Genomic DNA, 27,649 nt, shown 5'->3' with positions numbered 1-27,649 from the left:
CTCAAAAAAAAAGTTTAATTAAGAGAACACCAAACCAACAACTTAAACAATTATGCAAAAGTTAAACTTTAAAATAATAAAGTATATTATTTTAGAATTTTTTATCTGTATAATAAATTTCATTTAATTTCCGTTAGTTTTAGTAAGGACTTTATAAAATTCAAAAACAAGCATGTCAAGAAGTTTTTGACAAGTTAAACTTGTAAATGACTAAGAAATTAGTATTTTTTTGTTTGAAAAATCAGAATTTTTTAATAATTTAGTAAACATGCAATAAAAAAGGTATCTATATAAAAAAAGTAAAATAGGGATAAATCAAATGTTTTAAACCTGTAGTATTAAAAAAGCAATAAAATTTATTATTTATAAAAGTAAGAAAGAAAATAACTAAAAGTTATCACGTTAATTTCTTACGTGTACATTTAATTGGAAACACTTAAAAATATTAACTTCGAAAAGTTTTATAAAAATAATACAATAATCTTTTTTCTAAAAATTTGTTATAGATAAAAACCGCAAATAAGAAAATATAATAAGTTTTTTAGACTTGAAAAGTGCTTTATGTGTTTTATCACATCCAACCCAACATACAGTAACCTCTGTTGAATGTAAAGCTGTAACTGCAGTTAAAGCTATTTCTTTCACTATTATTATAAGTTATAATTCAAGCAACAACAACAAGTCAGTTTTTAAAAGTACTACAAACAAAATAAAATGCCCTTAGTTCCAGGTATTAGAATTCACAAAATTGGTTCTATTTTCAGCAGGTATTTTTGTTCTAATTAATAAATTGTAAATATTTACAGTTTAACATTTTAATAGTTTATTTAAAGTACTTAAAAAAACTTAAGTTTACCAATATTTAAAAATGTTAATTAATATATTTTTATGGTATAAAAAATCAGACTTACTCTTCCCTCTTCAACAATAAACGTTCTATGAGTCAAGCAAGAAACTTGTCATAACCTGTATTTCTACCTGCCCCTTTAAAATTAACATTAAACTAACCAAAAATTAAAATTGTTTTGTTATTGAGCAACAAAATGAGAAGAGCGCTAAAAATGTTTGATCTTAGAACCTGGTGCACAAAAACATCTTTTTGTTATAGAGTCGTACACCATTTGGATATTGTTTATTGAATGACAAAAAACACTCAAAAAGTTTGGTCCAAGGACTTGGTGCACAAAAAACCTTTCTATTATTGAGTCATACACCAGAACAGTTTAACGTCATTTCTAGGATATACCTTTTAACGTTATGTCCAGGACAGTCATTTAGACTAATAAAAAACTGTCATTTGAACTAAAAAAAATCTTGGTGACACGTCATTTGACAAACACTCACAAGGTTAAAACCTCAACACTAGTAACCACAAAAAGTGGGAATGAATATAATGAAGCTCAAATCCCCAAGCAAGTATCTGCTGATGCTGCAACAAAAAAACACATCAATAGTCCAATCATGTAATCACTGCCACCAGTGTGAACTCACAATCACCTGTTATAAATTCAAGTAAATCAATATCTGACTGAAAATTCTATAAAGTTTTAAGAAAATAACGAAATATTGTAATTACAAAAAAAAAATATTAAGAAATAAAAAAGTTACTAGTAATATCAAATTATGTTAAAATAATTAATGAACTTAACTATTCAACCATCAACAACAGTAAAAGATAATGAACTTAACCACACGGCCACTAACAACAGTATCCAAGACAACCTATCAATAGTTTTGTTGTCTCGGATACTGTTGTTAGTGGTTGCGTGTTAAAGTTCATTATCTATTATCGATGGTGTGAAGCATCTCAACTTTGTTGCCGATGTTTGCCAAAAATACTGATTAAAAATTTTTGTTAGTATTAGGTTGACCTAAAGCTCAAAAAAATTCAAAATTAATTTATAATTAATGTTTTACTTATACCTCTAATTTGTAATAAAAACATAGATAAAATGAACAACAATGATGAAATCAACTGTCTTGTATCTAACAGAATAACAAAAAGATAATACAATTTAATATAAACTTGATTTATTTTGATAATTTGAAATAATCCCTCTTTCATTAGCCATACAATCATCTAATGAAAGACCTGTCACAATCTTCTATACATAAAACATACATCAAATTACAAGTCAAATAAAACTTACGTACAGAAGCACTCTATATCCACTCCTTGTAGTGTTTTTATTAAGAATATTATAATTACCGTTTTTTAAGTTTTTGAAAATTTGTTGCGCACTAAACCAAAACCTTGGACCCAAATACCTAAAGCAGTTTAAGCAAAGTTTTGTTCTATTACTTTCAGTTAATTTTTTTTTTTAAACCTTGTGTTGTGTGAATTAACTGAGCTAGCAAGTGCAAATCTAATGTGCTCTACTTCAAACCCTATTACAGTACTACGCATCAAAGTACAAATTTAAAATTTATACATATCTTATACACAATTTCTACACATAAATTTTCAATAAATTAACAAAACATTATATTTTGTGTGTTTTAAAATGTTTGACACAATTTAATGAAATTTTTATAGATTCCTCATTGCATTATTAAACATGTATTTCAGTACACTACTTGATTTCTTTGATGGATAAAAAACATCTGTCTATCTCTTCCCTCTACAATGATTAACAAATTTACAACTGTAGATAAAGTTATATTCTTCAAATCACCTATATATAACATTATTTTAAAACTTTAAAAAATGTTTTTATAAATGATATCATTCCTATAAAGGCTAAAATCTTTATAAGTTTAAAGAAAAAAACAATGTTTTTAGAATGTTTGATTGTTAAAACATAATTTTTACACTTAACCCCTTCTTTAAACTTTAGATTTAGATGAAATAGGTTAAAGACAGGGTTGCCACACATTAAGGATACTCAAGATAACTCATAAGATTGTGTAGTTTTTGTAAACATCAGGATGACTCAGGACAGATCGTGATAACTCAGGATATTTTTATTTTTAAACTCAGGCTGAGTCAGTATAGTTTTGTTTTAAAAAAAAAAACTCAGAAAGTTTTAGGTTTTTTTTATAATATCTGGACATATTTTTAATGAGATTTAGATGATTTAGTCTTTATATTTTGTTATATTATAACCAATGTTATTCAACAACTTGATTTTTATAAGTTTTAGAAGGTTTAAAAATATTTTTTTAAATACTTTAAAATATTCAGGATGGCTCAAGACAATTTAAGGGTAGTTTTTGGTCACTCAGTACATATTTTTTTACTCTAAGAATGGCAACCCTGAGAAAATAAAATAAGTTAAGAATTACTAAAAGTATAATGTATTAAACAACTAGAATAAGTTTGGAATAGCAGTTGTTCAAAATCTTAGAAGGATTATGAAAAAAAAAACTTTATATCTGAAATTTTTAATAGTTACATATAAATCATAAAACATCATGATTTTAATATTTTTTATATTTACACAATACTAAAAAACAATGTAAACATGGTCAATAAAAGAAATTATATTTACACTAACATAATATGTTTTTATAACACAGTGTTTTTTAAAATATGTAAAATTCAAAATTAAATTATTAAGATTTTGACCCAAATAGTTTTAAAACATCTTAAAGTTAGTAAATCATAATAATCTTAGGTTGGTTGAAAAGTTAAATAGAAAAGTAGAAATGATTGCTGAAACAAAAATTGAAATAAAAAAATTCACATATTGTTATAATAGTGTCTCATGGTTAATAAACTTTAGTTTTGACAGTGACCATTTTATTAAGAATCCTGTAGAAAAACCTGAATAACTTTGTAATTGGAAATTTAGGTAATAAAAAGTGTAATTTGGTACTTTTAGAATAAAAACCTAGAAAAAATTCCAATTCCTTTGTTTTTAAAGCAATTTACCTGAAATTTTAGAGAAGTGTATCTTTCAACAAAAACTTGTAAACAACTATTTTTTTTAATGAAAATTAAAAACTTTATCACCAAAGCAAAAGAAAGTTTTTCAATTTAAACAATCTAAGTTAAAAATTCAGTATTTTGTTTTTAAAGTTTTTGTTTTATTTATACAATTAAGAAAGTTTGAAGACATATACCAAAGTACTGTAGAAAAATACATATTTTTAATGAAGTAGTATTTTTACATTTTTAGTTTGTACCTCCATTAGAAATCCATTGAAGTCTCCATACTTAGTTTCTTATACCTCAAAAGTTGCTATGAAATTTCAAAAAAGTAAAAAGTAGTTGCTTAGTAAAAAGTAATTGCTTAGTAAGATTATAAATAATACTAGATTTATTAAAAATTGATTTACTTAATTTGGTACTAACTGACTCTTATAGTTTGAGTTAACATGAAAACGGTTTAGGTTGATTATATTTGAATTAGTTTAAAGAATTTTTTTTATAATATGAATATTTTGAGTACAATTTTCATTTAAAGTACTTTTTAAGTAAAATTTGAATATAAAATGATAAAAAATGTACTTCATTGAATGACTTAAATCTTTATTTAGATAGTTAATGTGGCCTTTGAAAAGTAAACTAAATTAGAAAATTGTATAAGTAATTTAAACAATAGATAAAAATGCTTTAATATTTATTAGTAAATTTAATAATTTTTTATTTTTTATTTTTTGTCACAAGTACTGCATAAATAGACTTTATTTTTATTAAATATTTGAATTTAAGTTATTTTTTGTAAATATACAAGTTTTGTACTTTATGCTTAATTGTTAAAGAAAATTATTTAAGCAGTATAGTTTTTACATAGATGACAGTTTTTTTCTAAAAAATTAACTTGAGGTTGTCTTGCGGAAAATTAAATGTTTTTACAGCTGTATTTATAAAGTATTTGTGATGTAAGAAGAATAGGTTTATAATTATTTGCATAGATATAAATAAATAATAATAAACTATATAAATAAATGCTTGTAAGCAAAAAATAACTAAAACTAACTTGTTTTATTTTTGTTTGTTAAATAATTTAAGTAAAACTTAAATATTGTCATAAATATGTTATGTTAGTATTTAAATTAAGTTTTTGTTTAACTTTGAAAAATTAATTAGAAAAATAGTAACTTAAAAAACATTTCTTTGCAAAAAAAACTTAGTTTCAAGATAGTTAATAAATACAATAACCAGAATAACATTAATTTAATTTGTAACATGATTCTCACTACAACAGGAAATTAAAGAAAACTCAGTTTTAGTATCTCTATTTTACACAAAAAAAATACATTTTTAAAAACAAAATCAAACTTATATTATATAAAATTGCTGCTACAATTTATAAAACCACAAGTCTATAAAGCTTAATTACTTATAAAATATTTATTTACACTTAGACATAGGGGTCAAGGTTTTTTTAAACCTTACAAAATGAGCAATGTTAAAACAATATTCTAAATTATGTATATTGTTATCTAATGATATGTTTCCTGATAACATTAAAGTGCATTATGTATTTGAAAGTTTGCTTAAATATTTTTTGTGTCAAGATACATTAAACAAGATCAATAATTAAAAATAAAAAGGTATCAGTACCACTTTTTCTTAAAACAGTGTCCACTGCAGTTTACTACATAAAATTTTAAAGTAAACAACGTAATACATAAGTGGTATTACAAAATAATGAAAAATATTTTTTATCTCATTTGCAACTGCATTAGTAAATTACTATACTTAAATATGATATTTTTGAATATATTAATCAATATTATCTGATAAAACAGAACAAGGGATTTGATTAAGGCGGGAGTTCTGGAGTATGAGAAACGTCCACTTTGGTACGATGTGTACCAGGCTCACCCCCCAATAAGCGAGCCAGTTTACAAAGAAGACCCCAGTCCAGACACGCACGGACTTCCTGATGTCAAAGACGATGTGAGGGAAATTTTCTATCCTGAAGATTGGGCCAGATCGTTAGTGCTTTTGTTCGTTTATAAGACTAATAAATGTACTTTTGTTACATAGTAACTAATGATATTGCTAAAACTATTTTAAAACTTTTACATTTGGAAACTAAAAAAAATTGAAGTCAAAGCTCAATTTGTTTATTGTAAAATGAAATTTTATCTTTTTAAATTTTTTTTAGCATTTTAGTTTAGTAGCATTTCTGTTTTAGAATTAAAAAAAGTTGTTGATAATAAGTTTTAGTACATATACATACTAAATTATTTTAATTTATTTGTATGTTGTAGAGTCGGTTTAAAAAAATACTAATTCCTCATTTAAATACTTGAATTGTTATTTTTTTAATAAATACAAATAATTCTTGAACTCTGAATGAATAGTGTGCACTCTAATTTTAATTAAAGTTTTTTTCATTACTTTTTAAAGTATTAAAGTTATATTTACATTACAAGAAAACTGGAAAGCTTCGTTTTAAATTAAAAATAATAAAAGATTACCACTCGATTCTTCAATCAAGTATTTCTGCTTAGATTTTATTAAATGTAAGTTTATGAACTAAAAATATGTTTTTTAACTTATTTTGTTGCTATTTTTTTAATAAAATATTTTATTAAGTCAACATATTTGAAAAAATAAATCTTCAATGCCGGTTAACTGCTGAATTAAAACTAGTAGAAAAGCAAACAAATTTTTTCTACTCTTTACTTTTTTAACCTAAATGCTTAAATTGTTATGGTTATACTCATTTTTAATTAAGTAGACATGATACTGGAATAAGTCACTTTTTTTCTGTAATTTCCATAAAAGATAAAATATTTTTGTCATAGTGTTCTGTATGACACTATTTGTTTAAATATTTTGTTTCGTGTAGTTGTTAAGGCAATAAGGAAGTCCAACATTCTTTTTTTCAAAAATTATTAATAGACCTTATATAAAAGTTGAAATTATATACTATAAGATACTTTTCACATAATATAAAAATGTTAATTAAGTTTTAAGATATCGTCATTTATGTAAAAAGTTTCGGATACAAACGTATGGAGAAAAAACTTTTTATTGCCAATTTTCTCAGAACTTTGAAAAATTCACTAAAAATCTATCTTCTCTATTTTTGGTCAGTTTCTATCAAATTTTTAGAAAATGTTCTTTGCATTAGTTGAAAAATCATATTGAAAGAATTTAAAAATTTTATGACAAAAGAAAAAAGAATATTTATCAGTTTTTTGATACAAAAAAGTATTTTTACTCGACATATAAAAATAAATTTTTCATAGAAATGTTTACTTTTTATTTAAGATTTATCTGATAGAGTTTCAAGAAAGATTGAAAAAAACTGTAGGAGAGGATATATTTTTATCGAAATGTTCTTTTTTTGCCCTTTTACTTGGGTCCTTCCATAAGGAACCTATTGAGCTCTCCGACTTTGTACCCTCATATCTCAAAATATCTAGTTCGACTTTTACAAAAAAGCAACTGCTTGCTAAATTAAAGATCTTTAGAATAAAATCAACATGTAAAAAATGTGTTGTAACTTCCTATGGCCTTAACAGTTTCTACATGCTAAATTTACAAAAGTACACATATATGTTTATAATACTTGTATTAAAATTATCTTAAATCTATGTAAAAATTGCTGTTATGGTATAAAAGTATTTTTTTTATAGAGTGGCTTATTTGAAGTTCAGAAATGAGGGGGTTGCTGAATTAAATCCACGCATAGACTTCAGAGCCAAGAGAAGAACAAATCATATTTCAAAGTTTTTATACTTATATTTTTTCTCTTTTAGCTGCATAAATTTAAGAAACCTACTAAATTTGTTGTTAGAATTATATAAAACATTAGAAAAGTGTAAAAAGATATCATGTTTTAAAAAATTTGAACATGTATTTAAAAATATTTTTACTTCTTTAAAAAACATGATAGAAAAAAACAAGCTTTTACTTCTACTTAACTAGATCTATTAAAATGTTTTATATTCGTTTATAATTTTTGCAAGATTTATAACAATTTAATTACAGTTTTAAATTTTTTAAATAGAGGTAGTTTCAATTTCCTTTATAAATTAGTTGCTTCTGATAAGTAATAGGTCAAAGTTACAAGATATATTTATTAAAACTAGCTGTTATAATTAAAAGTAAAGACGTATTATATTAAAAATCTACAAAAATTTTTCACAAGTTTACTTGTTAGGCGTTGCTATATAGAATTTGAACTAAAGTAAGTAATAAATTAAAATTAAACATTGTAATACTTTAATTTACCGAAAACAAACAGTTCAATAATTCTTAATACACAAAACTGTTATATCTATATCTCATAAATGAGGTCAATCTCAGTTTGTATAAATAAAACTTGTAAGTTTTCTTATTGTAACAGTATTCTCACATCTCATGTAGTTAAGCATTTACTTTATTTAGTTAAAACATTATTTACCTTTTTTTTTGTAATTCGATTTAGGTAAATAGTTTACTTAACTGCATTTTATATCTACAGATTTGAACAACAAACCCGATACAGTTTTTATCTTACATTCTAACACTTTGTTTCATTATGCAGGTTCGTCGAAATTTACAAGGACGTGCTGGAAAAGAACCCGTCGATGGACAAGCAGGAAGTTTACAGGAAGGCGGAGTCCATGGCGGCGCCCATCTTGAACGATTTGTTTGAAAAAGCCGATCAGGACAGGGATCAGTTCGACGAATCGAGAATCGGCAGCAGCGATGATTTGAGGAGAAAGTCGTTTGATGATGGCTTGAATGATGAACAAGTTGACAGCCCGCAAGCTAACGAAGATAAAAACGAGAAATGAAATGAACCTTTTTTTTTTGTTAACGAATCGCGTTTAGACAATTTTTTATAAGTTTACTGTTATTTTATGATAGCAAGATCAATCTAGTGGTAAATTTTAAAGTAGTTAAACTTATATTTTTAGGTGTTTCAGCGAATTTTAGTAATTTAAAAGTAATAAGTCTCAAAGGACAGATGCTGTCAAGAGTGCTCGCAAATGGTTTTTTATTGAGGAACATTCACACAACACTTGTTAAAGGCGCAGCGCCTTTTTCAAATGTAGCATGCAGTAGTTTGGCCCGAAAGCTCTCTTCTATAGCTATAAGCTCTCCCAAGCCCACTAATCATGAACAAACCAGCTTACAAAGGTTGACGTTTAAGTGTTTTATAAGGGTTGGAAAAAATCTTTGTAATCAGATTTATATCAGTCAAAAACCCATAAAAATTAACTGAAAAAAAAAATCGTAGCAATAGTTGTGTAAACTAAGAAAAAATATGTTTAAGCATTTCAGTAGTTGTTAAAGTAAAAACTAAAAGTCAAACTTGTTGTTGCAGATTAATCTATTTTTTAGGTTTTTATTTTAGTCACTGGACACAAGTTTCAAATTTTCAAATAAAATTTTATTGAGTGTAGCACAATAGGTTCCAAATTCAAAATATAATGTAAAAGCATAGAGTTCTTCTTCATTAAATAAGTATATCTTTTTGTAAAACAAAAAAAAATAAAAGTTTAAGAGTTCATAAGGTACTGAAAGAACAAATCCAAAAGATTTTCTTCACTTGAAGCAAAACATTTATTTTACTCTTAGTTTTGAACTAAAGCTTTAATAAATTAAATGTATGAGTATCATATACTTTAATAAAAATATCTGATAATGAGCAATAAACTTCACCGCACAATCAACAACAACAACATCCAGTCGTAGGTTTTCTCGGATGCTGTTGTTGTTGATCGTGTGGTGCAGTTCATTGTATATTATTGATGGCGAAATCTCAACTTTTTAATGATGGCCGAAATAAATACTAGCTAAAATAAAAATATCTAAAAATGATTACTAATTAAAACTAAAAATTAATATTTTAACTGTTATTAAGATTAAATAATTAGATTAATATTTTTTATACTACTATTCAAGAAAGTTTTTAGTAGTTTTTTTGTTAAGATTATGAAAAATTTTTTTTAAACAATTAGACAAAAAAAACTTATAGAGAAAACACTTTAAAGTTTTGTACAATTTTTTTTTTAATAACTTAAGTTTAAAAATTTATTTTCCAATAAGATTTATAATGTAGTTATTTGTAAAAAAAACTTCAAGCCAATTATCGCTTTTGCTTAAACATATTTTATGTCCGTAAAATTAATGTTATTAAATGTTTAAAGTTGATAATCAAGTTTAAGTATGTTTGTTATGGCTATTTATACATACTTAAATAAAAAATGAATTTTTATTATCAGTTGTTGGTTAAAAGAAAATCTTTTAAATAAAAATTTAGTTGTTATTTACTGTCAAAAAACTATATCAAGACTGAAAAATTTCAAATTAGTATTGTTTATACTAGATAACTTTAAAAGCTTGAAGTTGATCAGTAAAACTTTTTTAAAGTTTTAGTGATATATTGTACTGTTTTAAACATAATAAAAGCTTTTGTATTGGTCTAAGTTTAAACGGTTTAAAATTAAATAAATTAGAAAATAAAAATTCCTAAGAAAGCTCTAAAAGCTCGTCTAAACCAGCGATCCCTGAACTTGTTTTCATAAATCCCCCTTGGTAGAAATTATAAATATAATTGACCATGTTTACTACATTTCGTCTATTTACTAGTCGACTACCTACCTTTTCGCCGTCTTACTAATTAATGCCCTCAGATTGCCAAAAACTTTGACGTTTCCCACGCTGGGAAATCCTGGTCTAAACTAATAAACTTGCGTATAGCATTGAATCAAAAGTGTTGTTAAAATTAAACAGGCTGTGTGCTCCATTCACGAACAGCAGTCTTTTCATGCAACAGCAAAGAACTCTGGTGAAAGTCAGCAATAAAGGCAAAAAGAAAACAGTTAAAATGATTATTTCCAGATTTCGCAGGCTGGGAAATGGCATGTGGGTTAGAAGACAGGTGAGGAATTTTTCTGATTACTCTTTATTTAACAGATAAATATTTCAAAAAAAAAAATTATTATTTTGGTTTTATGATTTTTGAAGGCTTTAAATACAGATAACTTATAGAATAAAGTAATTATTGTGAAGTAATTTTCAATTTTACAAAACTATAAATGAACAATAATATAATTTTACTTTATAATAAAATTATCTTTGTTTTAAATATTTTTAGTTATTTTTGTTGTTTTTTCGTTTTTAAATTTTTTATGATAGGTAAAAACTATATTACAAAATACTTATATAGTCAGATGTAAATTTATGAATTAATAACTAAAAATTTATATAAGTGTTAAATGTTTATCAAATTACGCCCTTTTTTTAAGTGAAAACTTGGTTATAAAAAAACTAGTAATTTTGCTCTTTTGCGAGCTTTTTTAAACTCGTTCAAATTAAATACCAATTTTTTCTTTACTTTGTTCCAAGGTATAATTTTCAATTTTTTACAGTAGTTTAAAAAAAAGATAATAAATTTTCTAAATAATTGTAAAGAGTTGTCAAATACTCATAACTTTTTGGTTTTAGTCTTTCCTCATTTTATGTTTTTTAACAACCATTGAACTTAAGTATACCGTAAAATTTTGAAATTTTCAAAATGAAAACTTGGTTTTAACATTTAAATCAATTTTTTAAGACTTTTACTACATATATTGACTTTATTTACCAAACAGTTTTTATAATGTTTTAACGTAAAAAAGAGATGCTCGCGAAAATTTAAAATTCAATTTTAGAGATAGTTTCCTTAATTAAGAGTTTTATAAAAATTTAAAGCTACTTTTTTTGAATAATTGAATTTTTTACTAAACATTTTGTTATTTACTTCTTAGCTTCAGTAAATACGTAAGCATATCAAGTATAAACTATGTGTTTTCTCTACATGTAATTTTTTGTCTTAGTATTATTGATTTATAAGATGTAACGTTAAAAGGCGTTAAATCCTGGAGATCCAGATAAGCTAAGCTTATCGGAATATATACCACAGATGTTTTTGTGTTAAAACTTTATTCCGACTAACGGCGTTTCACTGCTTTCAAATAAATTTAAATACAGATCTACGTAGTCTCAAAAAGCTCTATTCTTAAAGCTTTTTGAGACTACGTAGATCTGTTCTTAAATTTATTTGAAAGCAGTGAAACGCCGTTAGTCGGAATAAAGCTAAAACACAAAAACATCTGTGGTATTATTGATTTATGTTTTTTTTTTGAACTTTTTTGTTGATCTGTTGTTTTTAAAAGTATTGAAAATGTATTTACAGATAGTTCAACAAATAGATATGTAGTACAATTTTGTTAAGTTATGAAAACTAACTGTTGCTTTAAATGACAATAGGTCTTTTGATCTTGCATGTGTCAGAAATGCATGAGCGTCACTTTAGCACAGTTCATCTCTTTTGCGCGAACTGACACTTTTGCAAAAGTCTAAGTTTAGTTTGAATAAGCAAACTATTTATTTATTGGAAATCTAAAATGATTGAAAATAACAATATAAGCTCTTAATTACAGGCTTGCCAAAAAACTTGGAAACCTGGAAATTGAGTAATTTTGAAAAAAAAACCTGGAATTTAAAACATTTGTTACCTGTTAAGTAGAAAAATATTGATTTGACACAGATATAATAGTATTATAAAATTTGTAATCATGAAAAAAAAATTTATTAAAGACACATTTGAGGTAGCTTTACAGTATCTTTCCAATGTTTTTATACGGTTTAACACAAATGGGTTAAACTAAAAATAGACCTAAAAACGTGTACTTTTAAAAACCTGGAGAAAATTTGCCAAAAATATTTGGCAACCCTGTAATTAGAACAGTTAAAGTTCGTGCAAAAGTTACCCGTCTCCCCTTTTAACATAATTTAAAAGTCAAATTTAGAAACTCTCTATGCATTTGCTTTATAGCTACGCACTTTTAACCCGATTTTAACATGGCTAGCCAAGTGGTGGACCACTTGTAAGGATGATCAAAAAGTTGTATGGTTTTTAAATATTTAAATTATATTACAAAAAATTTAATTTTAAGTTAACAAAAGTAGTTAGCAAAAACTAGTTTTAGAATCAAGGAAGTTAAAGTATTTTTACTACTATAAATATGTTTTTATTAAATAACATAAAATTGTATTTACTAATAAAAAATTTGAATATTTAAAAAAGTTTGCTAACTAATTGTGTTAATATAAGTATCATTTATCGTTTCTTTATTTTTAAAATTTCGCAATAGTTTTGACCTAACTTGTAATTAAAATAAAAACAGTCTAACATTTCGTAAGAAGTTTTTATCACTCGATTTTTTAAAATAAAAAGGTTATTTACATTTCAATGCTATAAATACTTATCGTGTTTTCGTTGGTTGTTTTCAAAAACCAACTCTCAAAAGTTAAAACTTCAATGCACTCCATCAATTGTCATTGTGCACTTTTTTCAGGGCGGATACAAGAAGCGCCTGTACACAAAGTTCTTCAACCCCACCGGCGCCAGGAAAGTTTTGCGCAAGAAGAGGCACATCGTGTGCGACGTGAGGCAGTCGACCCTCCTCGACAAGATGGTCACCGACTACTACAAGAAGCAAAAATGGTTCGTTGCAATGAAAATAGGGTCGAGAGTTGTTGATAGCTCACTTGCGATTGGCTTAAAATTTTTAGCTTAACGATGGTTTTTGGTCATTTATTTTTTTGCAAGTTATGTCTTTATTGTACTTTGTTCGAGCTTCTACTTTTTAAATAGAATAAAACGTTTGTTTAAATACAATACTTGTTTGATATTTGTTCATTTGAGTTACTTATATAAACCTGGAAGGTTTTGTTGAATTAATTTTTTTTTGTATTGTTAATTGAAAGCAGCAAAAACGCAATCAATCAATTATAAAACTGTTCTATGATTAAAGAATTTCAGAATCAACAATAAATTTTAATTTTGTATCACCAAACAAAACATAATTGTGCAGGTACGTGACGGACCCGTACAAGGGCTACGAACCCCACTGCAACTTCTGGTACCACCCACTCGACCTGCCCAAAGAGCACCAGCAAGCGGCGAACCCGCAGTTCAACACGAGGTACCGACCGAGGAAGAAGCGGATGGGCGACGAGGTGAAGAGGGAGATGAAGGACAGCAACAAGGCAACCCGCAGGGCCAGCATGCAGACCAACAGGACCAAGTCGTTGGTGGGCAGGCATTTCATTAACATTTGATTGTTAGCGAAAGTTAATAGTGAATTTTTTGTGCGTTGATTAATGTACTTAGTTTAATATTATGTGACTTTAGGTGTTGTGAATAAACTGCTACTTTTTTATCTTTTCTATGTTTTGAAGTATTTTAATTACTAACTCCTTTATAGGATATATCTATTAGATGTACTGATTAAAATAAATGCAAATATTTCCCGCCTAAAATTTTTAGTTACAAGAAAAATAATTTGCTAATGTACTAAATTTTTAAGAATTTGAAATCGCAAAAATTATTAAACAGGAGCTTATATAATAATCAAAAGTAAAACTTAAACTGATAATTATAAGTTCACGGACGATTTTATCTTACGTGACAGAAAATAGTATATCATTATAATTTTTCTAGTTTATAGTTTAATTTTCATAAATATTAAAATATTCTGAAGAACAGCTTTTTTAATTTAAAAGTATTTTTTTAAAAACTAGATTAAAACGCTTATTTTATTTTTTCAATATACATTTAAACTCAGGCTTTTGCACAGTTTATATTTTGTCATTTTCAATAGCCGAAAAATAAGTGTAATTTTTTCTAATATAAAATTTTAATTATGTTATTATTAAAAAAAAAACAATAATAAATCAACTTTTGTCGAACGTACAGTAAACTTCTTTTTTTTTATATTTATTTAATATTAATTTTTACACAACATCTTATTTTTTGAATTAAAACAATTGCTAATTTGTGTTGAAATTTTATTTGAACGTACATATAAAAATAAATTGAATCAATATATTTTTTTATATTAACTTAACAAAAGCAATTGGCCAGCGAGCTACATTGATAAAAATGATCAGTAGGATGCAGTTACGTAGCTAGCTCGAAAAAGTTACGAATCTGCAAAGTAAAAAAGCAATAGGGACGACGCGTGATTGACGTAATAAGGGGTTTGGGGAAGTTTAAACTGCCTCTATTGTTGTTGTGTTTTATATTAAAGTAAGCATTTATGTTAAAACTTCAAAAATAAATGGAATGTTGATGTTTGAGTAATAGCTGTATGCAAGGTAAATTATTTTGCTCTTGACCCCTTATGATTCCTCATGTTTTGCTACTTGTGTAAAGCCTCATTCAAAATAAGAAAATCACAATTTTATTCTAAAAACTATGTTTATAGGCTTGAAATGTATAATCTTAGATAGATTTTTCACAATTCAGAAGTTATTTCAAAAAAGTTATTGTTTTTTTAGATAAAAATGATACACTTTAATTATAAACAAAAGAGATATACAGTAACCTCTCACTTATTTACGCACATTGTGTCCACAGAAAAATTGCGTAAAGATACTAGAGATCGTAAAGATACGAGAGGTACCAAATATATTACTATAATGGCTGTTTTTTGTTATTGCTTTTTGTTAAAAGCAGACCAGACATGGTAACAACCGTCGCAAATTAAATATATCACTATCAAAAATCCCCGACAGTAGGATTTTTAATCTCAAATGTAAACAAACTATTAAAAATAGTTACAATAGTAAATTTATTTTCTTAAGACAGGTTTTCTCATACTGAGGGTATCAAAAATAAATTAAAATCTTCTTAATTTCATTTTTTAAACCTTTGATATATTTTGTAGCCTCAAATTAAAACTATATAGTTATTTCTTTAGAACAGTTCAGCCTATAACTTACAACTCTCATTTGTGAACAAAGCATGCACAACACAAAACTTATTTTTATATACTGTAAATATAACTTTAAATTATTTATCTAATAATGTTGTTTCTAACTTTTATTGATTAATAAAGATATTAAAACATTTAAGTCTAATGTACCTTGAATAACTTATGTATTTGACTTTATAAAAAATTTATAAAAAAAAGTTCATAAAAAGTAATGTTAAATAAAAGATTAAGTTACAAATGAAAATTATTTTATATTTAAAAGTTTTATTTATTTTTAAAACTTTAAGCTAAATAATTTGAAAAGAACTTAATTTTTTGTTTATGAAAAAAAAAATTAAGGTAGTATGTAAAAATATTATTAGTTTATCATTGGATAAACTGTTTTACTTTTACAATCAAGGTGTTAAAATTGTTTTAGTACATTGTAAATTGAAACTTAAGTAATTTAACACTATAGTGAGTTTATAATAACAAAAGTATTAAAGGTTAACTTTTGAAACTTTATCCAATGTAAAGTATGAGAAGAAAATTAGCTATATTTCGTTACTTTAGCTTTCTAGTTACTATTGCGATTAAACAGCTGTAATTAGTGGTTTTCAAATTATACCATGCCTGAAGCAGACTGTAAACTTTCATACTTTTAACACTTGTTTACTTTATTTATTAATATGAAAGCAAAAGATAAAACTATACATATAATAACAAAAAAGATTTAAATTTATAAAAAAAAATAATATTTTCAGAAAGTTTTTACTAATTTTAATAATAAGTAGATTTTATCTTTATTTATATGTGACTTATTTGATACTTAACATTTGTATTCTATTTTACTTATCAAATTCAATTTATAATTATGCATTTGTTTACAATTAAGAAACGCTATGGTGTCTATATAAAAATTTGATTCTATAGCTTTTTAACAAAATATGCATTTGATGCTGTAATGGATTTATTCTTATGAACAAAAATATATAAAGTGTAAGAAAAATGTTTAATAAAAACTGTTTATGTTACTATAACTTTTATTAATTTGACCTTTGCACACATAAGGATAAACTTCATAATAATAATACAATAAACCTAATTTGTGCACTATTAAAAAAATTAAATTTTTAAATTATTTAGAATTCTAAAATACGTAACTAAACGAGAGTGCGTAACGTCACGAGTGCGTAAAGATGCGAGAGGTTACTGTACATTAATTAATTTAACACATGAAATAAATTTCTTTGTTATTTAATATTTTATAAATGTTGACATTTCTTTCAAATTATTTTTTTAGACGTATGATTATTTCAATGTAATCAAAAATTACATGTAAAATATAATGCATAAATTTTATTTCTAGCTTTGGTTGCATAAAATTTTTAGCTGTCAAAAAGAATCAAATATTTTTTTACTAAAACTAATTTCTTACAAGTCCTATAAATAAAAAATCATAAACAAAAATTAATTACATTTAAAATATTTTCAAATTTAGGTTTGATTTATATTTTATAAATACCAAGTATAAAATTAAAATGTATATTTAAAAACTAAAGTTTTTCATAACAAACTTATATGTAAAAGTCATAAAATATTAAAACAAAGTTACTTTTAATGTTTTTTTAAACTTGTTACCATTTGATAACATATCTACTTTTGTTAAAATAAAAATTTTCTCTGGTAACACTTATCTGAACTTCGGCAACAAATTATAGTAAAGACAACAAAATCTGTCTAGCATAAAATTCTGTAAAATAAGCAGTGAGCTGGAAAACTCTAGCAGGGCCATAATCGAGATGCTGCAGAAAATAAAGAGTTTATTCAGAAGCTGCAACTGCTAAGATTGGCTGACTTGGAGAGTCACAGGTACTAAATGGATGATTCTATTTTCAAATTATATCGGCACCATTTTCAGTTTAAGGAAACTAAACTTTTTAATTTAATTTCAAAATAGAATCTGTTAAACATTTAAACTTGTTATAAACCACTCATAGTGTACCAAGATTACAGTAGTAAAACAAAACTCCTAAACTATTTTTCAAAATGTAATGCAGACTGAAATAAAAAACAATGGTAATTTGTAGTTTGTATTAATTTTGTGAACCACCTTAAAACTTGTTTGTATAAAAATGAAAAAAAAAAAAAGATAGTAAAAAAACCTTTTAAAGTTAAAAATAAAAACAAAAACTTCGAAAAAAAAGTTCATATAACATAACACTACTAGTAGAAAACAATTAATTGTGAACAAATTATATAAAATTATAGATTAAAAAACTTTTTTTAACAGCTCATCCCTCTGGCTTACACCAAGTCAAAAATTTTTTCTTGAACTTTCCTTAACTTAAAAGCTCCCCTTACCAGAAAAGAAAACGAATAAAAAAAAATAGTTATAATACAGTATTTTTTTCCTTCATAAGAAGGTTAATTTTTCTTTTTTTTTTCTTAAATGTTATAAAACTTTATTCTGAAAAGTTTCCTTTCCTGCTAGAACCTTTTCATTAACCAAAGACTTTTCCATTGTAAATCTACAACTAACTCTTAACCAACTAAATCTTGTTCAAAATCTAGAAAAAATATGTTCTGAGGTTATTAAAAACCTTAAACTATACTGTAGTTTTTCAAAGATAAAACAAAACTGTCTTGAGTCAGTCTGAGCTTAAAAATAACATTCAAAATATCCTAGATTTATCCAGAGTACCAAGCTAAAACTGTGTTTATCTAAACAATTATAAAACCTTTTAAAAAAAATTTAAAATTAAATAACACAATTCTGAAATACTAAATAAGGAAAACTATATTTTTTCTATCTTATTTGAAAATATTGTTCACATTAATAAGTTTTTCAAATTGCTCTCATGTTACAAACTATTTTTCATATTGAGTTTTTTATATTCAAATAGAGATACATATATTCAGATTTTCTTGATAAGACTTCAATAGATTTATGCAAATTATATATTTTATTCGCGACCGGTTTCGGTGGCAAAAAAATTGCGACCTTTTCAAGCAAAAATAAAATATTAATTTTCATATAACAATGTTAGTTATTTATACTGTCATTTAAAAACTTATTCGTGCGTGAAAAATATAAACAAAAACTAAAAAGTTGCATATTCGAAAAATCAAGCATGTCAGAGTATAATTAGGTAAAACTGGTACTAGTTTTTAAAAACGAATTGAACTAACATTAATATAATGAGTTAAAGAAAAAAAAATAAAAAACTGAATTCAGAGCTTTAAAAAAATATTTATACCTTGAAACTTATCTAAATGAAATTAAGAATTGTCTAAAATTGTGATTATAAGCCAAGAGTCAACAAAACTTTAATAAAACTCAAAGTCGCTGAAGATTTCAAAATCTAACTTGTGTTATGTTAACATAATAGTCAAAATTTAAATGGGTTTAAGAACTATCTAAAAAAAATGTTAATTTAAACCAAATATCAACAAAAACTCAAAAAAAAAGTCAAGAAAAATAACCTATTTTGTACTATAATTATAATCTGGTTTAAGTTTAATCTGATTTCCAGTTCATTAATACAAATTTGTTTCTCTGTCTGCATGAGTTCATTAATTCCGTTCTTTTGTTGATGCATTTTGTACCAGATTCAAGTATAAATAAAGCTTCTTTTAAGCACAATTTGCATGTCATTATTCCTGGTTTAGTTTTTTTTTTCTTTGTAGTACTTTCCAACTTATTTTGTGTTTCTTGTTTTCATTTTTTAATTTAAGGGCTACTTTTGAGAGTTCAGTTGCTTGTTTACACTGGAGGTTGTTTTTGTCATTTGGGTTGCTTTTTATTGTTGTATTGTGTGTAGATAGCCCTTTTTTTAGCTGATTGGCACTTAGTCCATTGTATATTTTTTGATAAATTGTCTGTTTCTATTTTTGCCTGGTAAATTACATTTTCTGCCCTACATTCTCCTCCTTTCGGGGCAAGTTTCTTTCTTTCTGCAGTTGCATGATTCATCTTTGTTTACTTTATTGTTGTTTGTTACTTTTTTGTTGTGGTTTTTTATTATTTTTCAATGTTTGTCGTGCAGCTGTAGCTTAATTTTATATTGTTTTTGTTTAAATATTTTTTTTCTTACTATTTTCTCCAAAGTTTTTGTTTATTACTTTTAGAAACGTTTTACCTCTGTTTGTTTTTACTGATTTGCAATATGGTGGATTGAACCATATAATTATTCTTTTTCTGTTTCTTAATTTTATTTTTGCACTCTTCTGTATAGTTATTTTAATAATTGTATCCGTTTATCTTTGAAGCATCATTATAGTCTTTTTTATGTTGTTGAAAAGGTTTTTGTTACTTGAATTATTGGAAAGTCTGGTCACTACCATTTTTGGGATTTGTTTGAGTATGGTTGGTGGGTGGTTTGAATTTTAATTTATGTAACTTATTTTGTTTTTGTCTTTTCTATATGGGTAGAATGTATGGTTCAGTAGGTTGAAATTTAAATCTAAGTAGTCAATCTTCCAAGAGGGGTTTTCTATAATTATATTTATGCCTGTACTTTTAGTGAATTTGTGCAACTTTTTCTTAATTTTTTTTATTTCTACATTGCTTATTTTTTTCTACAGCTATAAGTCCATAGTCTCTATGTAATCCAATTATTAAGTTTGGTAAGATATCTTTTAATCCCTGCAAAATGTATAGCCCAAATACTCACATACTTCTGCCCCGTGCTTTCCACCCATTGTAATGTCAAAAAGCTTGTTTTCATCTCTGTTATTTTTTTTTTCATGCTTCATCTTGGTTATATAAAACAGATTTTGTTGCGTTAAAGATTATCTTATTTTCTTGTGTTGTAATTTGTGCGGCTTTGTTTGCAAAATTTAGAGCATCTTTTAATATTTTTTTTGTTATTGATGGATAAAAGTTTTCTATATCAAATTTCATTAATTTGTATTTGTGCATTTTAGGTTTTTGTACCATTTGATTACTTCTTGTGTACTTTTCTTTGGTTGTATTGGTTTGTTTTTCTTAAGTTGTTGTTGATTTGGTCTATAATAGTTTTACTTATTTGTTCTTTGTCAGAGTAACATGGTTTTATTAGTCTGGTTTTTGGGTTATTGTTAAATTATACTTTGTGGTCTTTCAAATTTATATAGCATTGTTTGTTTTGTAAGTGGTTAATTATTTTCTTTTTTAGTGTAAGATCACTTACAACTTCTTTTGCTTCTTTGTTTATTTTATTTACTATATTTTTATCACTTTTTTTGTATTCTTTTCTGATGGATTTTAATAAAAGATTTTTGTACTCTTGTTTAGGGATTTTGTAAAAATTTGTGGTTTTATCTGCAGCTACTATTATGTTTTTGGTTCTATTTATCATTTTTAAACTGATAAGAATTCAGAAAATGATATCGTCACTGTTTGAAATGTTTTTCTTTTTTTGTATATTTGTCGACCGTAGGGCTTTAGTCTTGCTAGATTGAACTTAGTGAGTTTATTTAATTTAAAACATAAGATGACGCTTTTTGTTAGTTTTAGAAACAGTTTGAACTACTTCTACTAAAAAAGTCAACTCGTTGCATATACATCTTTTGTGTTTGTTTGTTCTTTGTTACACTTAAACATGTTAGTTTCCATGAAGAGTTAGTTTCTGATTGAGTTAAAGCAAACACTTCAATAATACAAATAACTCTCACTTTGTTCTTTTTTTTTAATTTTCTTAAATTTTAAGAAGAAGCTAAAGATTTGAAAAAGATTTTTTTAATGCTTTGCTTTTTGATATAGGAATTCTGAAATGACTAAATTGTATAACATTTAGATGTATTTAATTCGTTTAATTTTTACGACATTAAAAATTCCAAAGCGTACATGTATGTCATGATTATTTTTCAGGAGTTCAAAACTAAGCATGAATAAATATTTAAAAGCTAAGAAAACAAGGTATTTCAAAGTGAATATTTTTTTGAACAAATGTATACGTTTCTGCAAATCTGCAGAAACGTACCGAGCTACGTGCCTAATAGAGTAGAATGATTATACTGCTTGTAAAACAAAAGTTACATTAATACTTTAAACCAAAACTTAGAAGAGCTACGAAGTACAGAAAACAGGGTCTTAATCTGTCACTTAAAACAGTTTGATAACTGCAAGGAGATTTTGGGACTCAAGAAATTTACAATTGAATTGTTGGATGATCTCTTCACCAGTTGAACTCAGATCGCTTTTTTCAAAATTACTGGCATCTGCAAAATATTAGTCGGGATGCGTAGAATCATCTATGTACATTTTGGCGCTCTCATACAACAAATCCTGTCCAGTAAAAATCACACCTACTTCGAATGGGCGTCTTAACCTATCGTCTAACATTTTACCATTACCAAATGGATTTATTGTTGACTTGATAGCAATACCACCATCAATGTAAAATATAAACAGTAAGTCAAGCTTAACCATGATTAGCAATAGTTGTTTACAATTTATACCTATTTATAAAAGTTAATATTTAAAAGTAAATATAATAAACTTTTATAGTCTGTACTTTAGTCTTTTCATTTCGATAAACTTAATATAGAACTTTTTTAAGTATTATTTTAGTCTAAAATTTTAAACTAACTTAAATATTTATAAAAACAAATTATACAGTAATCTTCGTTTATTCTACCAACATATGTTTCTGTGTGTCAACGAATCAACACACTTCAACTGAGTTATCTTTCCTATTAACAACCCAGTTGAAGTGTGTTGATTCGTTGACACACAGAAACATATGTTGGTAGAATAAAGGAAGATTACTGTATAATTTGTTTTTATTTATATTCCAGTGAAGTTACTTTACTAGGATCTTTTGTTAGCAAACAATTAAAACTATATTTTGAACAGTTAAATATTTATATAAATATTTAAAGGGTTTATACAGTTATTGAAACATTTTTTAAAGACGTTGGTACAATATAACCAAATTTTTACTAAATACTTCAAGCATTTGCATGAATAATTCTTAAAATATGCAAGTTCAATGTAATATTTATGTTTACTTAATTTAAGTTAACTGTATATTATTTACAATGCTTGCTTACTTTAAGACTCCTAGACGTAATATATTTAAGTAATTAGATAAGCTTAAAAAATTGTGATGATTACAAACATGCATGAAAAAAATTCAAGAAGTGTTAATATGGCTTCAGAATTAAATTTCTTTCAACTTCAAAAACAAAACAATACTTAATAATTACACAAGACAGGAATTTTTAAAATGTTTCTAAAAGCTTTTTTTTTTGTTAAAATAAAATTTTATAAAAAAAAGTAAACGAAAAACGTTACTTATTATTGTGACTCGTTAGCAACAAAGTTAAGTTCATAAAGTTTTAAAAGTTGTTATTAATTTTTTTTTGTTTAAAAACTAATCAAATAAAATTTAAAGAATAAATAAAGCTTTACCCTGGATATTTGAATCCAAACGATTAACTATATATTTTATATATATATTAAACAATGAACTTCACCGCACGACCAACAACATCAGCATCCAAGCTAACCTACGACCGGTTGCATCCTTTTTAGGACTCATAAGGCAGGCGAAAAGGACGAAACCGGTCGTAGGTTGTCTCGGATGCTAATCTCGTTGGTCGTGCGGCGAAGTTCATTGTTTATTATCGATGGCGAAAACATCTCAACTCCGTTGATGGTGGCCGAAATAAATACTGGCTTTTTATAGATACAAAACGATAAATATAAAAACCTTGAAGAAAAGCTTTTTATTACTTGTTAAAGGTCTTAAAAATTTTTAAATGTGTTTAAAACAGAAGTACAGACTATGTTTTCACAAGGCAGTCTTTTTAATTTGCAGGCAGCACCAAGAAAAATGTTGTCAGCGGGAAATGTTGTTGGTTGAAACGACTGTAGTAATCAATGTAAAATACTAGTTTAAACCAAAAATACAACTTTTTGTAAAAAGCTTCATAGCTTATTAGTTAATAATTGAAAGTATAAAAATATGAAATTTAAATCAGTAGCAAACTATTAAAGCATATTCGTATCATCCCATAAACTCGTACAAAATTTTATTTATTTTTAAATAATTAAAGTTTACTTTGAACTGCTCTTTAAAATTGTATTAAAAAAAGCGCAGCTAGGAATAATTTATTCTCGTTTAATTTAAAAATACGAATTTTTGTAAATTAGCGTAACAACAACTTCAATAAATTTTAAAACGTATTTTATCTGAAATCCTTTACTCATTTGATTTTTTATTTTAGTCTTATAACATTCTAGCAATAAAATAAACCTACCTACAATTTCCTTTAAGTTATTTTTACTTGTTTTAGTATATATTTAGTCATGTTACAAATTTCCGTAAAACGTTTTAGCAACAAAGGTAGATCGTTTTACACGTATTGTGAATGATAATAAGTGAACAATTTAAAATAAAGTGGAATACAAAATCAGAGATCTAATAACCACAATACTAATGATCTTAATTATGTATTACTAATTAGACTAAAAACTTTTTAGAAAAAAATCAACAATGAATTTAAATTTTTAATTTTACAAAAGTATAACTGTAGTTTATGCTTAGACAATGGTAATTTAGAAACTAAGAACCTCTTAAGTTTTAAGAATAAAATTTATAAGAAAATAAAAATAATTTACTGTCTGTTGTAAAACCTTAATAATAATTAATTTAGAAAATCTTTTGATGAAAAACCAAATTTTTAACAAGCAATTAGTACTTTTTTTTTGAGATATCATTTAAAAATTGTAAAAGCTTTACTAAAGCTTAATTAAAAAGAACTTAATACACTTTTCAACTAGTTAATTGAAAATGAAATGTCAGTAAAAATTTTTTTTTAAGATTTTGCATTTAATAAGTTTAGATTTATTAACCAGTATATACTTTTTAATTTACAGTTTCAAATACATTTTTTTCTTCTTGTGGCACTAAAAAGAAAATTTACCTTGAATTAGCACAAAATTGTATAAATACAATTAAAAATAAATATTAATGTTTACTTTTTTACTAGTTTAAAAATCAAGTACTTCAATTTTTTCAAAACATCTATATAAATTTTTAGATCTTTTTTTACTATAGTTGATATAATTGAAATTGCATAATTTAAACAGAAATGTAACTTAAAAAGTTACAAATACATCAAGACTATGTAAAACAAGAATCATCCAACTTTATTGTGTAAATAAGTTTTACCATGTTTATTGATATATTTTCCTTATTGTGCATTTAAAACTTTTGTAGCTTTATTTTTTTTATGCAGATTTTACTGTATTTTCCTGCATAAAATTCAAAACGTATTTTAAAAGTTATTTGAGTTGTTTTGTTCAACTTAAAAGTTTTTATAAAATCACATCAATAAAAAAAAAAGTTTTTGGCAAAAGATATAAATATTAAAAAAATTTTGATAATAAAACTTATTTAAACTAAAGTGATATTCTAGTATAAGGAGAAATTCTGTAGTGTAAGGAAAAGTAAATATTTGTTAAATAATTATTTTACTAAAAACTTTAGAAAAAAATTCTTGTGAAACAAACAACATATCTAGCTTCTATAAGTGATTTAATATAAGCACAAACAAATAATTTAGTTAATTATTTAACAACTGTTTAAAGAATGTACTATTTAAAACACAAGAAAAATGCTTTATTATTAAATAACTTGAAAATCTAAAATCGCAAAGTAATTCAAATTCTAAAATTTAAAATAAACAGTGAATACTGCTTTAATTAATATTCTTCTTCACAGTAATCAGATTCATCACCAGAACTGTTGATTGCCATGTTGCCACAAGCATCTGCAAGATCGTCTCCCCAACTTGCACTGTATTCCCTTGATGTTCCGTATCTAACATTTAAAGAAATAAAATAATTCTTCTTATACAACAAAATAATAGTTTTTAAAGAAAGTACTACGCACCACAAAACTTATTAAAACACTTTGCCAAAGAATTAAAATTCAGAACTTAAAAATAAACAGCAAAAATGTAGCAAAGGCTTTATTAAAATTATAATTTTTGTAATAAAAAAGCTATTAAAATAAAAATTAAAACAAATACTATGAAAATATTTTTAATACTAATAAAATTTGAAAATCCTTTGTAAAATAAAAAACTGTATAGTAATAATTACTTAAACAATTTAATGAAAATTAAAAATTATTTAGACTGTGTATTCACAACTTGAAATAAAAAAAAAAGCTTATGCTCGGAGAACTACTAAAAAATATTTTTAATGGGTAGTATTTAACTGGTTTTACACATAAAATTAAGTTTTTCTTAAGCGTTTTATAATATACTAAGTACACTACTAAAACTTAAAAAATTTAATATATATAAAATCAAAATTTTAAAAAGTTATATTCATCATACTTACCCGTAGTTTTCATAGTCATCATTTTCATCACTAGACTCTTCATCTGGGTAGTCATTGCGCCAATTACTTTCACTATTTTCATCATCTTCATCACCGTAGAAATCATCTTCACTTTCCTCTTCTCGCTCATCAACTAGTTCCTGTCTGAGTATACAAACTTTTATTTTTTTATAATTTAATAAATTTGAATATTTGGGTGTGAAACTAAAAACTTATAAAAATAATGTAAAATCTAATCAAAAAAAAAATTCATTTAAAAAATTTCATTAATAGTTAGTAACATGTTTTAAACTTTTCGAACTACTTTTTAGAGTAAAGATAGATATTTAATAATGTGTGCCAATGAACATTCTAATCAGGCTCATGATATCAAATATAAAAAGATTTTACCATAACAAGTTTAATACTTATTAGGTTAAAACTATTTACTGTGTTTTATTATTTTTTAAAAGGATTGTTGAAAACTAAAAATCTGTTTCCTTCAAATTGCCCATAATTTGTTAATTCTGAGAAATTTAAAAATGATTGCTAAAAACTGAGAAAGATAGATTCTAAAATGTAAAATGGTTTGTTTTTGTTTTTTAGTCGGATCTTTGAATAACATCTACTGAACTTTAAAATTTAGATACTTAGAATTTTGATTAGTTCATAATGTAAAAAACTGTTTTTTGATTACCCTCACCGTTATTACTTTAAAATTACTCAAACACTATATTATCAAAATTTTTTATCACTTTTAAGAAAACTATATCTAAGCATATTATAATATCTACATTAAATCAGTAGATTGTTGTAATTTATAATTAAAAACTTACTCATAAGGTTTAACATATAGCAATTCAGTCAGGTCTATTTTTGGTGCTACTATTCTATCAATTGTGTAGTAATCATAAACAAATTCCGATTTAGTAGTTTCTCTTTTCATTTCAACACCATTGCAAGTAATTTTATTTTCCTTTTCCATTTGTTTGTAAGTATTCCAGTTAATACTATTACCTTGTTTGTCTGCTTCCGCATGCAATACACCTACACTTAAATTTTTAAGGGATATGTCTTGTTTTTGTTTTTTCCTTATTGAACAGTTTATGGAATCTTCAACTTTTAAATTTGAATCTTCAACTTTTGAATTTGAATCATCAACTTTTCTTTTTATTGCCTTGTTAAGTTTTATTGTAACATCACTATCTTTTTCTTGTAAAGAAGTTAATAATTGAAAGACACATTCATCAGTATCATCTGATTTGTTATCATCTATTTTTCTTCTTTTACCAACTTTTAGTGCTTTTAAGGGTTCTTCACTAATTTTCCTTTTTATTCTCAAAATTTGGGAAAGCATGTTTATTATTTTATTATTGTTCTAAAAATTCAATATATGTTTTATTTAAAATGTTAAAGAAAAAACTTGATTTTAAACTTTTAAATATTTTCATAAAATAAACCAGTTTAGTTTATTGAATAACCTTATATTAATTAATTTAATTAAATTAACATATTACTTCCGTTTATTTATTTTAAAAGTTTAATCTAATTACAAAAATTAATTATAAATATTTCCAGACAGAAAATTAAGGAAATAAAACATATTAATTGGGCAAAAATTTTAAAAACTTAAATGTCTTACTTAAAAGACATGGAATAAGAAGTATTTCTAGTGAACGA

The 27,649-nt window shown here is 25.1% G+C and overlaps 3 protein-coding genes across 3 annotated transcripts; 2 read left to right on the top strand and 1 right to left on the bottom strand.

Moving 5' to 3' along the window:
- Positions 1-660: 660 nt before the first annotated feature.
- LOC145840316 (small ribosomal subunit protein mS23-like) lies at positions 661-8,823 on the top strand. The gene is made up of 4 exons (XM_082947532.1): positions 661-767; positions 5,701-5,889; positions 7,546-7,638; positions 8,439-8,823. Exons 1-4 carry the CDS (start codon positions 715-717, stop codon positions 8,689-8,691), a joined length of 588 nt encoding a protein of 195 aa, XP_082803658.1. The 5' UTR covers positions 661-714; the 3' UTR covers positions 8,692-8,823.
- On the top strand, positions 8,739-14,110 carry LOC145840315 (large ribosomal subunit protein bL35m-like). Its single transcript, XM_082947531.1, has 4 exons — positions 8,739-9,037; positions 10,637-10,784; positions 13,246-13,394; positions 13,765-14,110. The coding sequence occupies exons 1-4, from the start codon at positions 8,865-8,867 to the stop codon at positions 14,009-14,011; spliced, it is 717 nt and encodes a 238-aa protein (XP_082803657.1). The 5' UTR covers positions 8,739-8,864; the 3' UTR covers positions 14,012-14,110.
- A 10,949-nt stretch (positions 14,111-25,059) lies between these two features.
- On the bottom strand, positions 25,060-27,342 carry LOC145840939 (uncharacterized). The gene is made up of 3 exons (XM_082948295.1): positions 26,806-27,342; positions 25,991-26,134; positions 25,060-25,463 (listed from the first exon to the last, which is right to left on the bottom strand). The coding sequence occupies exons 1-3, from the start codon at positions 27,324-27,326 to the stop codon at positions 25,346-25,348; spliced, it is 783 nt and encodes a 260-aa protein (XP_082804421.1). The 5' UTR covers positions 27,327-27,342; the 3' UTR covers positions 25,060-25,345.
- Between the last annotated feature and the right edge of the window lie 307 nt (positions 27,343-27,649).

This window comes from Thalia democratica, chromosome 7 (genome assembly GCF_965202585.1).
Source record: "Thalia democratica chromosome 7, ktThaDemo2.hap1.1, whole genome shotgun sequence".
In the NCBI taxonomy this organism is placed as follows: Eukaryota; Metazoa; Chordata; class Thaliacea; order Salpida; family Salpidae; genus Thalia; species Thalia democratica.
This window is presented reverse-complemented; position numbering and strand designations above follow the sequence as displayed.

Coding starts and splice junctions, on each gene's coding strand:
- LOC145840315 (XM_082947531.1), top strand. CDS start 8,865: ATGCTGTCAAGAGTGCTCGCAAATGGTTTTTTATTGAGGAACATTCAC. Junction 9,038..10,636: donor GAACAAACCAGCTTACAAAG/GTTGACGTTTAA, acceptor AAAATTAAACAG/GCTGTGTGCTCCATTCACGA. Junction 13,395..13,764: donor TACTACAAGAAGCAAAAATG/GTTCGTTGCAAT, acceptor ATAATTGTGCAG/GTACGTGACGGACCCGTACA.
- LOC145840316 (XM_082947532.1), top strand. CDS start 715: ATGCCCTTAGTTCCAGGTATTAGAATTCACAAAATTGGTTCTATTTTC. Junction 768..5,700: donor ATTGGTTCTATTTTCAGCAG/GTATTTTTGTTC, acceptor CTGATAAAACAG/AACAAGGGATTTGATTAAGG. Junction 5,890..7,545: donor CCTGAAGATTGGGCCAGATC/GTTAGTGCTTTT, acceptor TTTTTTTTATAG/AGTGGCTTATTTGAAGTTCA.
- LOC145840939 (XM_082948295.1), bottom strand. CDS start 27,326: ATGCTTTCCCAAATTTTGAGAATAAAAAGGAAAATTAGTGAAGAACCC. Junction 26,135..26,805: donor CTATATGTTAAACCTTATGA/GTAAGTTTTTAA, acceptor TTGTATACTCAG/ACAGGAACTAGTTGATGAGC. Junction 25,464..25,990: donor GATGACTATGAAAACTACGG/GTAAGTATGATG, acceptor TTTAAATGTTAG/ATACGGAACATCAAGGGAAT.